The 16,361-nt window shown below is 35.6% G+C and overlaps 1 protein-coding gene across 6 annotated transcripts in view; it reads right to left on the bottom strand.

The window, feature by feature from the left end:
- The window catches only part of GRIK1 (glutamate ionotropic receptor kainate type subunit 1), a 479,351-nt gene that overhangs the window by 277,820 nt on the left and 185,170 nt on the right, over positions 1 to 16,361 (bottom strand). For all 6 annotated transcript variants that reach the window (XM_063448077.1, XM_063448103.1, XM_063448095.1 and 3 more), the window contains 2 exons: positions 5,803 to 5,970; positions 3,359 to 3,616 (listed from right to left, as the gene is read on the bottom strand). In XM_063448077.1, the coding sequence (XP_063304147.1) occupies positions 3,359 to 3,616; positions 5,803 to 5,970 (426 nt within the window). The remainder of the gene's footprint in view (positions 1 to 3,358; positions 3,617 to 5,802; positions 5,971 to 16,361) is intronic.

The following is a 16,361-nucleotide window of genomic DNA, read 5'->3' as shown; positions in this document are numbered from 1 at the left end:
GGAATGGAATTCTCACGTGTTATTTATTTTGCATTACTTGTAAAACTTGTAAAAAGCTAAAAAAGATATCTTATATATCAGCTATTTTCTATGATGGAAGTTCTGCCTTCTTTTAACAATTTGAAAAGCTGCTTTTAAATTGCTACTGACCCACCAGATACAGTGATATTTCAATTTGTGCAGCAGTTATTATTTTGGTTGAAAAATCTTTTAATTTATTCGTGTGTATTAATGACGGACTGTGGAGTGTCACATTTTAACATATGAATTGCAGCAAATAAACCTCTGCTCTCAGAAGAAATAGCATATGCACAGAGAGTGATACAGATATTTATCATCTAAGCTGGGTAATTAGAGAGAATCGCGCATGCAAGAGTTTCTTTTTCAGATGCAAACATTGAAAACTTTGCTTTATGAAGACATATGCAGGCATGCAAATTGCCATTAGCTATAACATGGATTAATGCCAACAAACCGTGCCAAAATAGATTTCTGCAAGCAAGCAGTGCCAAATGAGATTTATGCCAGCCGGTAGAAAAATGGATTTATGCCAACCCAGCAGACAGTACCAAAATGTATTTATGCTAGCAATATCTAGCCACCAACCACATACTAGCCCAGAAATACTACTAAATCTAATTTGATACAAGTATCAATAGCACAGGAACCAACCATCCCATCTAAGGATGAAATCTCAATCGGGTCCAGAGCAATTAACAGCTACACTGCAAAAGCTTAGTGCCCAGTAGGTGCCTGTCCCAGCACATTATTAATCAAGTTATCTCTGTCCTCTGGTACAAAAAAAAAAGGAAAACTGCCCAGAGTTATGACAATTTAAAAAAATGACATTTAAATAGTACCAATCTATATGATTTAGATGAGGGTTATCCACTAAGCAAAGAAAGCTGGGAACCGAGTAGAAATTGTAAATTTTAGATTAAAAAAAAACAAAACAGCTGATTTAAACAAATATCCAATTCAACTATTTTCCCAGTTTCATTACTTTGGCCTAAAATTAAAATTTCCTGGAAAGTTATATTTTAGAAAACTTCAAACCTTATGCCAGTTTAAAATCCAATAGAAAGTCAGCTTTATATCTGCCCCTCTATATGATTATATCCGTAATATTTGGAGTCCCAATACATACGTAAGAATATAAAAAAAATAATCTCAAATGACTTAATCGAGACAACTCTCAAATACAAACAGGATCATTCACAAAACTCGGAATTGCCGCCTATTCAAAATCAATTCAAAGATAATTTCACATTATTGGATATTTTTTTTTTTCAATTTAGCTATTTTAGTGCACAATTTGAAATTTACTTGAAATTCACATTGAATTTTGGATAATTCACACTTTAATGAATATCGCTGAGTGTAAGGCATTATTTAAATAACATGCTGTCAATTTGTTGGTTTCGTTTGTCTGCTGTAGATAGCCAACAAATACAGCACATAACTTGGGCCGGGATTTAATATTTTTCAATAAGCTTTTCAAATTATAAAATTTTTAAAAATTATTTGAACACTTTTTGATATATTGGCATATATATATATATATGCCAATATATCAAATATACATATATATATATATATATATACACCACAACAAGAGGTATTAAATTAGAGGGGCAAAGGTTTAAAAATAATATCAGAAAGTATTACTTTACTGAGAGGGTAGTGGATGCATGGAATAGACTTCCAGCTGAAGTGGTAGAGGTTAACACAGTAAAGGAGTTTAAGCATGCGTGGGATAGGCATAAGGCTACCCTAACTATAAGATAAGGCCAGGGACTAATGAAAGTATTTAGAAAATTGAGCAGACTAGATGGGCCGAATGGTTCTTATCTGCCGTCACATTCTATGTTTTTATATATATATATGTATATGTCTAATTTATTATTTTGAAAACAAAAATAATTTGAAACGCTTATCCAACAATATTAAATCTAGGCCTTAGTGGAATGTACAGACACTTTACACGAAAGTAGGGAAGCTGTACACAGCGGCATTCCAATAAACCCTTAGTGAGCAAACTTGGAATATTTCAGTAGCCAGACATTCTGTTCCCCTGTTTAGTTTTTCACCATGATACACATAATTCAAAAATAAGGAAAATCAGAAAATAGAAAAACATTGCAAATGGTATCCAACAGCATTTATTTTGTGTTCTAATTATGCCTAAGCAATACCTCGTCAATGTTAAATGCAGATACTTTCATTTATCTGTTATTTATACGTTGAGTTATGTAATGTACTTCTGGGAAAATATACCGATAGACATAGGAGCTGCACTGAGAAACATGATCACCCTTACCCCCAATCTGTCCACTTTCCATTTATGTAATGCAATGTAACTAAGGCCTCCATTTAATAAGATTTTCAAATTATTCAATACTGTCAGAAACGTTTCCAAGTGATTTATCTATAGGATTCACCAGTAAAGTCTATATGAATTTAGATAGATAGATCATTTGGAATTTTTTTTTAACAGTATTGAGTCATTTGGGAAACATATTAAAATTGAGGCCTAATGCCTTAATTTAAAATATATTTGGATAAGCTTTTCAAACGATTTCATTTTTTTAAATACATTTTTCAACATTAAAATGTTTATAATTTTTTTTTTTTAAACGTATCCAGAAATACTACATTTTATGTTGTTGGGAAAGCTTTCCGAATGATTTGATATTTTTGTAAAAAAAAAAATTAAAATTCCTTTTTCAACATATTATAATATCAAAACATATCAGCTGAATATTACTGTGCTTAAAACAACAAACACCTCGGAACTTCCATTTCCATACGTGCAATTACAAATAAAAATTAACCCGCATAATTATTCACAGGCAAAATGGAATTGTAGTGAGCAATCTGCAGTACAGCATGTCTCCTCTCCAATTTCTCTCCTTCCTGACACTATTCCATAATAATATTTCAACCTCTAAACCAGTGGTCCCCAACCCAGTCCTCATGGACCATCAACAGTCTAGGATTTATGTATTACTTTTTCTATTCTAATGGGGATAGTGACGAAACCTGGATGGTTGGTGGTCCATGAGGACTGGGTTGAGGACCACTGCTCTAACCCAACAAGCCTTCAAGATTTAACGGTAACATTTAAAACCCTTTCTTTATTTACAGAACAAAAATTGTACTTAATATTAACTTAACTTATTTTTAAAAAATAGTCACACACTAGCATTATGCGATAAACATAAGGATTGCCTAACGTTGTTGCAGCTTGGTTATTGATAAAGGTTGGCTCAATGGCAATCCTTCACAACAGAATTTACATGCAATTGTATTTATTTTTGTTTTGTGTTTTAAATAACACTACAGCAAGTGACATTACCTGTACTATCTTCATACACAACAGTTACGGTTTTCCAGCTGTAGTGCAAAACCAAGTCCAGGACTGCCCTGCTGATTGCAGCATAGTCTGGATGAAGGTTGATAAAAAAGCTGTCTTTGTTGTCGACAGATGGATGTTTCCATCGTGTTTGTATGTGAGGAACTTCCAGGGCATTGCAAATAGATTGTACAGCGCTGACTGAAGAACTGTGAGAAGGTCCAAACAATGCAGCCACGCCAAGGGCAAGCTGGTCGCAAGCTAGGGAAAGAAGGGAGCATCGGCATCAGTAAAATGAATAACATTTACTCTGTTTACATTTTCTAAAGTCAAGTGTTTGCGTTGCATAATTCATTAAAAGTGCAACCATTGTCCTAGAAGGAATTATGGATGTGGACTACATCTCCCCTGAGATGCTTTGCCCGCATTATGGCTCTAAGAGCACTATAGAAGATGTGGTCCACAACATTTGGCATTCTGAAAGTTGCCTACCTCTCAACCATTCTGAGGTCTTGTGGAGTCTATGCCTCAATGCATCAGGGCTCTTTTGGCAGCACGAGGAGGACCAACACAATATTGGGCAGGTGGTATTAATGTTGTGGCTGACCAGAATACATCTGTGTATTGCAGTAGATGTGATCTGTTTAAATTTCTAAGGCATTTGATAAAGATTCACACAGAAGTCATTAAACAAACTGAAAGCAATTAGTTTAGATGCAAAGAATTTTGGGGGGTTGAATATTGGCTTTAGGATGCAGTACAGTCAGTAGATGTTAACAGAAACTTTTAAAATTGGGTGCAAGTAAAAAAAAAAAAAAGTGAAGGGTCTCAGCGTTCAGTCCTAGGTCCAGCTCTTTTCAATCTGTCTTAAAGTGAACATTGAAAGTCTTGTGTCATCTGCAGATGACAGAAAACACGGTAAAGTAATTCGCTATGAGCAGCATATTACTTCTCTTCAAAGGGACTTTTATTTTTTTTACAAATAGGGAGACTGAGCAGGCAAGTGACTGGTGAGATTCCTTGTAGATGAATCTCATCTCGCTATAACCTTAATGGGGTTGGGATAACTGTAAATGAGAAAGACTTGGGACTAATTATAAACAACATACTAGACAACATTGTTTAATGTAAAAACAGTAAAAACAATAAAATGTGGAATTTTCTGCTAAAAGGTTATTTTATCACATAGTATAGAGATCAAAAAAAATATCTGGATTTTTTGGGGACAAATAGAACATTACAGGATATAACATGAAATGGGGGTGGTAGCAACTTGCTGATCCAATGAGACCAACAAGGAATGTTTTAATTTGATACATAATTGAATGGGCTGGATTGTTTGTTTGTTTTTTTGCATTCTTTTGGATCAACCATACAAACAGATGTATGTAAGCTTGAACTTGATGGATTTAAGCCATATGTTACGTTGTTACTAATTTTCAGTTCCTAGATAATCTCGTGAGACCATTGCTAAGTATAACTTTGCACCAGCTTTATAACAAGCAGCATGACAGCATCAAAATCATTTATTTAATTGATGGCAATGTTTAAGTGTCATATGCGTGTTAGTAAAAATTTAGATCATAGGCCTCAGGCTGCGTTCTATAACTAGAAATAAACTTGACTCTGGTAATTCAATAGCAGTTTTTCCTTTCAGAGCTGGATTAAGATTGCCTAGGGCTCTACACAAGGTACCGCGTTGTGATAGTGACCCCCGCCCAGGGCTCTGCTTCTGTGGGTGTTGTGTATGTGTGTGGGCGAGACTGAGTGTTGTGTGTGTGTGAGAGTGTGTGTAGTGGGGCCTAAGCGATGTATGGGGGGGAGGAGGGCAGAGTGTGCCTGTGTGTGCTGGTTAATTTACGTGTGTCTAGTTTCTGCGTTTATGTGGGGAATTGGTCAAATATGCATTATTATTTTTTTTTTTAGATGACTGTTCATGAAATAGTTGGTTCCTTGTTTTCTTCTCTTCTTTCATCACAGATTTAAAATAAATGTCCTGCTAAATGCTCTTTTTATGTTGGATATACCACTTAAAATTGTTCTCCACTCTGGAAAGAGCCTGAAAGTCATCGCCACCCATGTCAGCCTGAATTCAATGCTTTTCAGGGTAAATAACAGCCTTTCTTTAAACTATTGTGGTTGGCATTACACTAATTTCGATGTGGTTGGCAATCTAAAGGTTAATGTTTCAAGGATCAATAGAATGCCAGGCCATGTCATGATACAAAGTGATCAATGTGTGATTTTAGAGCCTTGTAGGAAATTATAATATATAAAAAGTAGTAACGAGGAAGGTCGTTTTACATGAAGCTGCAGAATATTTTCATGGAAGAACCTAAAAAGCAATTATTTCAGTACAGCCAGTAAAAGATGTGCTATTGTGAACTTTGGTTCAACTGGATTTCAAGGATAGTTAAAGAAATAAGTAATAAAACAGAAACAATTACCTCTCCTGGAAGCCTCAAAGCTATCAAACAGGTTAATTCTCTGGATGTCATAGGTTAGTGTAGTATTGGGCATCAGAGTCCGATTTCTATTAATGTTGGTGACTGCAAACTTGAAAGCTAATTCTTCAATGTTAATTGGCTCGTTTTCCTGCATTTCAAATATTCCTCCTGTAACCAAGAGATAAACAAGAATAGCTGATATCATTATTTCATAGGACATAATCTAAAACACTATTCAAAAGTCAACCGCCGACTGAAAACCGGGAAATAGCATTGGTATTACTTCAAATGAAAAAAAAAAAAAAAACCACTTTGTACATTATGATATAAAAAATTGCTTTGTACACTACGTTGGGATAAAACGCTTTGTACACTACTTCGGGATAAAATGCTTTGTACATTACGACAGGATAAAAAGCTTTGTGAATGAAGTAGTTTTAAGAGACCTGTAAACATTTCAAATGTAAGTGTAGTATGAACAGATATGTACGTGTATATGCCTAGACTTTTACCAGAATACTATCCCTTCTGACCCTGATTCAGTCACATGCGCTTTGGCTCGGAAGATATGCCCTAGTGCTTTGGCCATCTTGCCTTCAAAGATCTTGCCTTGACTCATTGTGTTTAATTTAATGGGTAGTTGGCGTCAGACTGGGCTCCGTTTGTGTCTAGTTGATTGTCTTTACATAGAATGACCAGATGCTCTTTGTGAAGACAAAACATTTTTCCATTTCACCATCCAGGTATTGGATAGTGGATGGAAATACTGACTTCCACAATTTACTCTGGGTAGCACCAGCATGTAGGGCTTTTCCTTTAACAATACTTTCAGACTCATAAGGTAAGCAGTGACTTGATGGATCCTAGTTCCTCATGGTACTTAATTTGCTGGCTACGTTCACTGATTATGCTGATTGATTTAGGGAGAAAACCATTGCTAGAAGACCACAAATTGAGTCAAGGTCAGCCTTACAAAAACTGTAGAATGCTACTATGATATGACTACAAAAAAAGGAAAGCAACCTATCAGGTGACACTGCCAAGGATGTAAGGCATGATGAAAATCAGTCAGATGGATGCATTTAAAACAAACTACAAATAATGCCCATAAGCAATACATCTGAATATAATAAAAATGAAATCTGTACAAATCCACAAAACAATGGCACACTGAGAGAGGAACGACTGGAAATGAGTAAAAAAGGGATTAGTGCACATCTACGCAGAGCACACTGTTTATAATAAGTCAGTAACCTTGCAACTGTTACTTAAATTGAACTACTGATAGTATGTTTTCAATAGTTCTAATTTTGTGTTAGAGCCTTAGAGGTACCTGGTCTAGTCTGCCTGGAGTAACATGATAGATCTCAAGGGCTGCATTTGCAACTGGACCATTGAATCACAGCCAACCTGGATATCTGCATCTTATACGCCCCCTTTCAATGTGTACTGTTAAAATAGCCAGTGTATAGGACCTCACACACCTGTGCCTGCTCTTTCTAATTGTATCACCAGATAACAATCTGAGGGCTGGGACATATGCTCCAGCAACCCATCTTGGTCACCATAGACCAAGTATACCTCGGTTTTATTTATCCACCATTAAGTTAAATAAATCCAGATGAGGTTAATGAAATTAAGGATATTAGCAACGACGGGAGCACGAGCAATATTTCATGTATGAGACCCTTAACCTTCCTATAAACCCCTGCATAGTACTCCCCTCTAGGGCTGTGCGTATACTGTCAACATTTGATTAGGTGACGCTTAATGTAGGTCTGCTACATCCCTCCATATATTACTCATTTAAACCATTTCCTGTTTGCCCACTTATGACACTGCACTCCATTTAATATTTACTTTTATTTTTTGTTTTTTGAGTACTGCTCTCCTGTTTCAATTCTATAATTACAAATGTCATAAAGAGACACTTCAGGCACCATAACCAATTAAGCTGATCATAGTGTTGAAGGTGCAATGATTCTGCAATTTTAGTCCTGTAGCAGAGCTCCAATAACTAGTATAGGTATCTCTGCTGTATAATCCTTGTAGCTGAAGAAGCAGTAAATTAATTTCAAACATGAAAAAATTTCAAACATGAAAAAAAAACATATTTTTATATTTCAGAAACCCACGAAAGTCAGATCAACAAATAGCTTGGATCTGAGCGCACACTTGTACGAAATATCACTCAGATCGCCATTTGAGTACAGCTGTGACAGGTCAGCCACGAGGTGATGCCCCAAAACAGTTCCAGAGGAATTGAGGCAATGACTGGTCATCTTTCGGGAGTTCTTTCACGAAAGGCTCTCCCTGGCTGTTAGCATACAAATGTTCCCCCTGTTCGGTAGTCTATGTCTCCCGAACGCTGTTCTCCTAATGTGCATTCGGTTACATGAACGGCGGACACACAGGGAAAACAATTTCTTTAACAAGCAATCTGCGGTTTACAGTCAGGGGTGGTCAGTGATTTAAAGGTGCGAACATATGGACCACACAGATGAGGGTTTTCCTTTTTTTTTTTTGAGAACAAAAAAGATGGGAGTTAATCCAGCCGAACAAAGGGGGAATAAAAGTATATAAAAGGTGTCTGTTCTGCTGCCAGTCCCTTAATTTATGTCAAACTGTTTACAAGTGGATTGACATAAAACAGTGGTCTTCCTGGTACCCAAAGACCTCTTTCATCACCAGTGTAATAGTTCACTTCTTTCTTATCTTCCCAAAATATTTGTTCTAGTTAGAGGTATTCAGATGCTCAAAAAAGTCCATAGCAATTTTGCAATATAATTGCCACAATAAGCTAAAGTGGCTATGATGCTTGAAGTGTCCCATTAACCTTTTTATTGTGACAGGAGCTCAATAATTCTATAAACTGCATTTCTCTTTTTCCCGACTTACATACTGTGCTTGGTATATAATATCTTCCTTTATACATTTATATGTCTTGCTCTTTATAGCGCGCTTATCTTTAACAGAGCTGACTCATCAGACGCCCATTAGAAGACAGAAATTCAAATATGTTATTCCCTTGAAGCTCATTTGCAATAATACTCCCTAATCTGCAAACATGTTGATGTCATCTCTTCGCTTTATCAACAGGCAACAGATTCAGCTTGAAATTTTAATTCATACACTGTCTGGTGTTATGTGTATGCTCAGAGCACAAATATTTGCATAGATTCTCCTCTGCAATGTTTAGCTTGTACACAACTTATAGATTTGATTTTAATTTAATTTGAAAGTTTTAAAAAAAAATTCTTAAAGGCGTATAACAAGAAACTCAAAAACATTTGCAAAACTTAAGAAAATAGTTGCCATCTCTATTAATTATGATTTTAAAAAACAGGAAGGATATAATACATTATAAATATCCCCAAATAATTCTAGACAACAAAGATGGGTGTAAGAGCATTATCGGGGAAGTAGTTCACAACATCTGGAGTGCCAAAGGTTGCCTACCCATGATATACACCAAATCATACACCGAATGCGTGGATGGGTGAAAAATGGGATCTTCGAACATTTCATGGTAGAGAGACCAGATTCTTTGTATAGCATGATGAACTCTCTTATAGGAGCTATTAAACAGGACAAGCCATAGTTCAAGTGGTACTGCTATTACCATTATTATTATTGGCATTTATATGCACTTTACAATGTTATTAAGAGGGAAACTTAACAGCAAATGAGATAAACTATTATATATTTTGACAGGAACAATATGTTGATGATGGCTCTGATAAAATGAGCTGGCAATCTAGAGGAGGTTGACTACCCACTACCACAGGTTCCAAATAAAAGGGAAAAGCAAATAGATACAAGGTCCGTAGAGACCTTAGCCTGCCGAACATATATTCCAGACAGGAATTTAACTAAAACCATATACCACCACAATTAATTCTCCTTAACTAAAAAGCAAATAGTGAGTGTGAAGTTATTGACCGGAATGAAACCCTATTCCTTGCAAAACACATCCGACTCCCAGATAATTTGGCAGTTAGTTTCTTTTTTTGTAATTATTTATATATATCCTTTCTCTGATCTTGTACTTGGAGTTCTAGATGAATGATGATCAGTTTAGTACAGGGTTCAACAGTGGGCCATTGGCAAGTGAAAATTAAGTCCTAGCAAGTAGGCATTCATCCTTGGTCAGGAAGCCACGGTCCCTCCACACATGCAGTGGTGAGTAACTTTCAAAACTTGGCTAGAACATGGGACTTTAAATTTTAGACCCCCGATTTAATATCTATCAAGCTATTTCCTAGACTACAAAACATGTAATTTGAGTATTGTAATTGTTTTTAGTCTCATAGTTATACTAGTATACTAATATGAGTTCATTACTTTGTTGCACAAAGTTTATTAAGCTTAGAGTTTCTGCGCACAAAATATATCGAAGTCAATTATTCTAAAGAATGAACTTGAACTAAGAATGAACCAAGAATGTTCCAAATGAGACACAGAAGATGTATCACGGAAATATGAATTTAATTGGGATGAAAGCAAACAGAAAAGAATGAACTAAAACGCCAACACAATCAAGAGTAAAATTGCAATATTTTTTATGTTTTGGACAGAAAGAGTATAAACTGTGAGACTGAGAGCATATGGGGGATACATATCAGAGTGACAAACTCTATTGCAAGAGACATAAATAGCCCTGTCAGCTGAAAGGATTCAAAGTTATTTAGTGAGGATTTATGTCCTCGTTGGCATATTTGGAGCATTTAAGAACCTGTCTGTCATTAAATTTATATCAGTGTACTATTATGAAAAACCATACCCCTAAAACCGTTAATCATGAGATTTATTAAGGTTTTGTGTTTTAAAAGTGGAGCAATCACCAGTCTGATGCGTCTTCCTGTTCTATTGGTTTCCATGAGGATTCTCCAACTTTTGAAACTTTTACCCCTTTTAACATTTCTCTTCCAGTTAGTCTTTTTATTTCCAAGACATACGTGCTGTAATAAGTGCCTGTGTGTTCTTTTCTCCTAACGAAACAAATCATTGGCTATTTAAAATTACTTTTTTCCTAAGGCTACTTATAGATTTCCGAGGTTTCAAATACAAAAGAGAAATATGTTTAGACAATATAGTTATTTGGTTAGTCGTATTCATTTACTAAATGACACTTTCTGAGAGTTTGCAAGAATATGTATGACAGCTAAGATGATGACGATGCTGTCCTTTTGTGTAGAAAGTTTTTAAAAAAAATCAGAGATGTAAACGTACACATTATTGTTGACATTCTGCAATCCTCCATCTTTTTAGCGTAGCACTTAAGTATGAGTTTTTTTTAAATGTGATTCTAAACAATTACTGCAGCCACCCTAATGTAAGTTAATGGGATTTATACATGTTAGATATAGTACAGAACAATATTATACAAAGCCTGTGATATAGCTCAGTGAAAAGAGCTCCAGTTATCGTATGTTAATTATCGATATGATTCCCGACAAGGTCAACTGTACCATTTATTATTCTGAGATGAATACATGTATACATATGAATAACAATTATTAATTCAATTGAATGGATGAATTATTATAGACAGGTACAAGCTAAGGCAGATACATTTACTGCATACCACAGAAGATTTCTTTTTGAGAATAATGAGTTACTGGGAACGTCAAGCCAGCACCCACTGACGCCTTGAAGCCAACTAGCTGGAAATGAAAGATCTAACCTGTCTTCTCAGTGTTCTTTGCCAAAATATATATATATATACATATATATATATATAATGACTTGTCAAATTCTTAATTTTGTAATTTTTTTTTTTTTGCTGAATTGTTAAGAAGAGAAGCTTGACTGATATAAAGGTATTCTAAATTTTAGATAGCTTGTAAACTAAATTACTTTATTAACCTTTTTTTAGCACAGGTATCATCAACATTCACTCAACATATTCCTATAATAGTCCAGGTAATCTCAGCCTATCCGAGAGACACATGAAAACAAATTCATATCATGGTTACTTAATGGATTTTTTTATTGCAGAGCAAAAGTCAATGACAAACGATGACACTTTTCTTTTGTATTATCCCAACAGATAATAGTGCAAGCAGCATATATGCATTCCCTGTTCTGAGTTTGTACAGCCTTACTACTATACATATAATAGTATCAGTGACTAATGGAAATATTGCGGAACGAGCAGTTGTTTGCTAACAGCCAGTAATTCAGTCCTCTCAGATTCTAGAACATTGACGTTGGCCTATAGTAAGGACAATCTTTCTAAGCTCTCTGGTGGAAGATTGGGCATTTCTTTCTGCTGCTCAGAGATGCTCCTAACAGCAGATCACATTTAAATAGAGGGAAGGAATTAAATAAAGGGAAGAATTAAATAAAAATAATGAAAGGAATACTGTAGCAGATCTGTGGGTTAGGAGACTTCTTGGTCTCACCTCCAGAGCCATCGTTAGAAGGACAACATGTGTAGATCACTCTCCTTTATCTCTACAGGGCATGGCAAGAGAGACTTGTGGTGAATTAGAATTCCATTGTATTAATTCTGCCATTTTATTTAATAATGCCCTCCGTAGAATAAATCTGCCTTTGTGTTTCTATACAAAGCTATATAACATAAATCTATTATTTTAGCTTAGATTTCAAGGCCAATAGTCAAGTTGTGGTTGCATTCTTCTTCACTGTCCACTTTAGAAAGAACAGTCTGCATTTGAAATCTGTATCTAATACTCCTACCATGTTCTTACTTTCTCCCTTTGTGGCTGACACTCAGCATGCACAGCAGAATTAACCACAAAGCAACCCTAGGTGGCAGCCTTGGGCCCTGAAACCGTGAATTGTCTTGGCCCCATTAACCATAAAGAATGAATGTAGGGGCAAGCTGCTAACCTACCGAGGGCCTTTTGGGATCCTTATCCTTCTCTGGTTATTTGGATGGATATCATGGTCACAGGTAAGACTTTATCCCCTTATGCACTGCCTAGGCCATCTAGGTTGTTTAGAGGCATGTGGCTGGGAAGCCAAAGCAGACATCTACCTGTCTATCAGTTGGGCAGAGAGGGATATTGTGTTCTGTTGTTAACAAATGTTTTACCCGCTGGACAAATTGTAATCTCTTGTGAGATGTGTGTCTGTTCATTTAGTCCATAGAGGATAATGTTACTGTGCTACTATGTTACAATAAATGTTTGATGAACGAACGATTTGGCAAGGGTAGTTATTCCACAGATGCTGGACACAATAAAGTACCAACACCATCTGGAGATCACAGCAGACAGTGTAGAAAAGTCTTGGAAATTTCTTTCCATATCATAAAAGAATTGAAGAATTGAGTCTCTACTCCCACTGAAAAAAGGCACTGGGTAAGGCAATGAATGAGAATTGAGCAAATAACAAAAGTCAGGGAGACGCATTCCACCAAATAATCTACTGCATCTGACATATTTGGTGTCTGGGTATCTCTCCTGGCTAAAAATGCTTTTATCTCCTAAGTTATAATTCGACACTGGATACAATTTCTGTATCTTATTTAAAGGTGAAATAGCAAAACCTTTCTCTTTTTCAACCACATTTCAATGTGTTATAGTGTATGCAAGTAATTGGATGTTTTGATTTCAAAACTGTGTTCCATCAGCCTGATTCAGACTCTGTGCTATTTAGCAATCTTAAGGTAAAGTACACAGAAGATTCCCTAATTCTATTGTTTAGAAATATGTTACTTTCTCTAAAGCATTGATTTTTCTTTCACCAGGGAGCTTGTGGCTCTCACAGTATGCATGCTGATAAGGCAGTCTTACCAAATACCATATATTTATTAAGTCAATGAAAACAAACTTTTACATTTATTAACCCCTTAAGACCGCAGGACGTACTATGACGTCCTTATTTTGGTGGCTCTAAAAGCCGCAGGACGTCATAGTACGTCCTGCGATCTTATGTACTTACCCGGTCGCCGGCGATCCCACGCCGGCGATCGCGGTATGGGGGACTTACCTGGGAGCCCAGGGAGTCCCCCTGCGTCCTCTTCAGCCGCCCAGGGCCATGTGATCGCGAGGTCCTTGCGAGGACCCCGCGATCACATGGACGGCATAGCCGTCCAAGGCATTGCCAGCAGGGGGAGTGCCTGTAATGACAGGTACTCCCCCTGCTGTCTGAAAAAAAAATTAAAAATGTTAAAACAGTGTAAAAATAAATTATATATACTTAGATCATATATATATTTATTATATATATGATCTAAGTATATATATACACACATATACACACATACACATAAATATGCATACACTGTCTACGTGTATTTTAATATTAATATATACATAATTATATATATATATTAATATCAAAATACACGTACAATGATATTGATTAAATATATATATAATTTTCATTATATATATATTTATATATAATAAAAAATAAATAAATATATAAATACGTTAAAAAAAAAATAAAAAAATAATAAAAAAAATAGATAAAAAATATATAAACATGCGTAATTTCGTTCTAACTGTATTTTAAAATTAATATATATATATATTGATATCAAAATACATGTAGAACGAAATAATATATATATCTATATACATAAGTATATACGTATATATCACTATGTATATACCTATATATAAATAAAAATAATTAAAAAAAATTATATACATATATATACACACACACATATATATATACACACATATATATATAATAATTCTACGCATATATTTATGTAATAATTTTACATAATTAGGTCATTTTATTAATTACAATTTGCAGGACCTGCCTGCCAACCCAGGCCAAAAGTTCAGGGAATTACATTGTCTAGCACTATATTTAACTCTGTAACTTTCCAAGACACCATGAAACCTGTACATGGGGGGTACTGTTTTACTCGGAAGACTTCGCTGAACACAAATATTAGTGTTTCAAAACAGTAAAATATATTACAACGACGATATCGTCAGTGACAGTGACATTTTTTGCATTTTTCACACACAAATGGCACTTACACTGACGATATAATTGTTGTGATACGTTTTACTGTTTTGAAACACTAATATTTGTGTTCAGCGAAGTCTCCTGAGTATAACAGTACCCCTCATGTACAGGTTTTATGGTGTTTTCAAAAGTTACAGAGTCAAATATAAGGTTTGCGTTTCAGTTTTTTCACATTAAAATTCGCCAGGTTGCCTTTGAGACCGTATGGTAGCCCAGGAATGAAAATTATCCCCATGATGGCATACCATTTGCAATAGTAGACAACCCAGGGTATTGCAAATAGGGTATGTTCAGTTTTTTTAGTAGCCACTTAGTCACAAACACTGGCCAAAATTTGCGTTCAAATTAGTTTTTTGCATTTTCAAATATTAACACTAACTTTGGCCAGTGTTTGTGACCAAGTGGCTACTAAAAAAGACTGGACATACTCAATTTGCAATACCTTAGGTTGTCTACTTTTGCAAATGGTATGCCATCATGGGGGTAATTCTTATTTCTGGGCTACCATATGGTCTCAAAGGCAACGTAACCAATCTGGCGAATTTCAATGTAAAAAAACTGAAATATGTAACACGCTATATTTGACCCTGTAACTTCCCAAACCACCATAAAACCTGAACATAGGGGGTACTGTTTTACACGCGAGACATCGCTGAATACAAATGTGTGTATTGTATTGCAGTAAAAGCAAACCGTATTATGACATTGACAGTTAGAATGTCACGTAGAACTAAAAAAATTTAAAAAATTCTTATTTTCTCCCATTTTTAAATATTTTTTTCATATTAAATTATGTTCCATACCTAAATATTTGATGTTAAACGAAAGCCCCGTTTCCCCTGAATAAAATGATATATAATAATGTGGGGTGCATTTAATATGAAAGAGGTGAATTACGGTTGGACATACATATAACGCAAATGCCAGGTTTTGTTTACGTTTTTTTGGATCACAACTTGTACATTTGGCTGCGGTCTTAAGGGGTTAAACTCGCTGCAAAAGCAAACAGCACGTGAATATCATACATAATATTTTGAACCCTTAAAGTAGTAACTTAATGCTTACAGCTGGCACTAGTAGTGTATTAAGCATATACACTGATCAGCCACAGCATTAAAACCACTGACAGGTGAAGTGAATAACAATGATTATATCATTACAGAAAAAATGGGCAAGCGAAAAGATTTGAGTGACTTTGACAAGAACCAAATATTAAGGGCTAGATGACTAGTTCAGAGCATCTCTAAAAGGCAAGTCTTGTGGTGTGTTCCTCTCATGCAGTGGTTAGTATCTACCAAAAGCTGTGCCCGGAAGGGCACCTGGTGAACCAGCATCAGGGTCATGTTTACCCAAGGCTCATTCATGTACGATGGTCATAATCGAAAGGTGTCAGAACACACAGTGCATCACAGTTTGCTGCGTATGGGGCTACGTAGTCACAGACTAACCCTGTCCATCGCGAAAAGTACCTTCAATGGGGACGTGAGCATCAGAACTGTACAATGGAGCAATGGAAAAAGGTTGCCGGGTCTGATGAATCGCTTTTTCTTTTAGACATTTTAGACATTTCTGACAAATTCCAATTCATACTGAAA

This window comes from Pelobates fuscus, chromosome 1 (assembly GCF_036172605.1).
Source record: "Pelobates fuscus isolate aPelFus1 chromosome 1, aPelFus1.pri, whole genome shotgun sequence".
Classification (NCBI taxonomy): Eukaryota; Metazoa; Chordata; class Amphibia; order Anura; family Pelobatidae; genus Pelobates; species Pelobates fuscus.
Note: the sequence above shows the minus strand (reverse complement) of the source record. Positions and strands in the feature narration are given on the sequence as shown.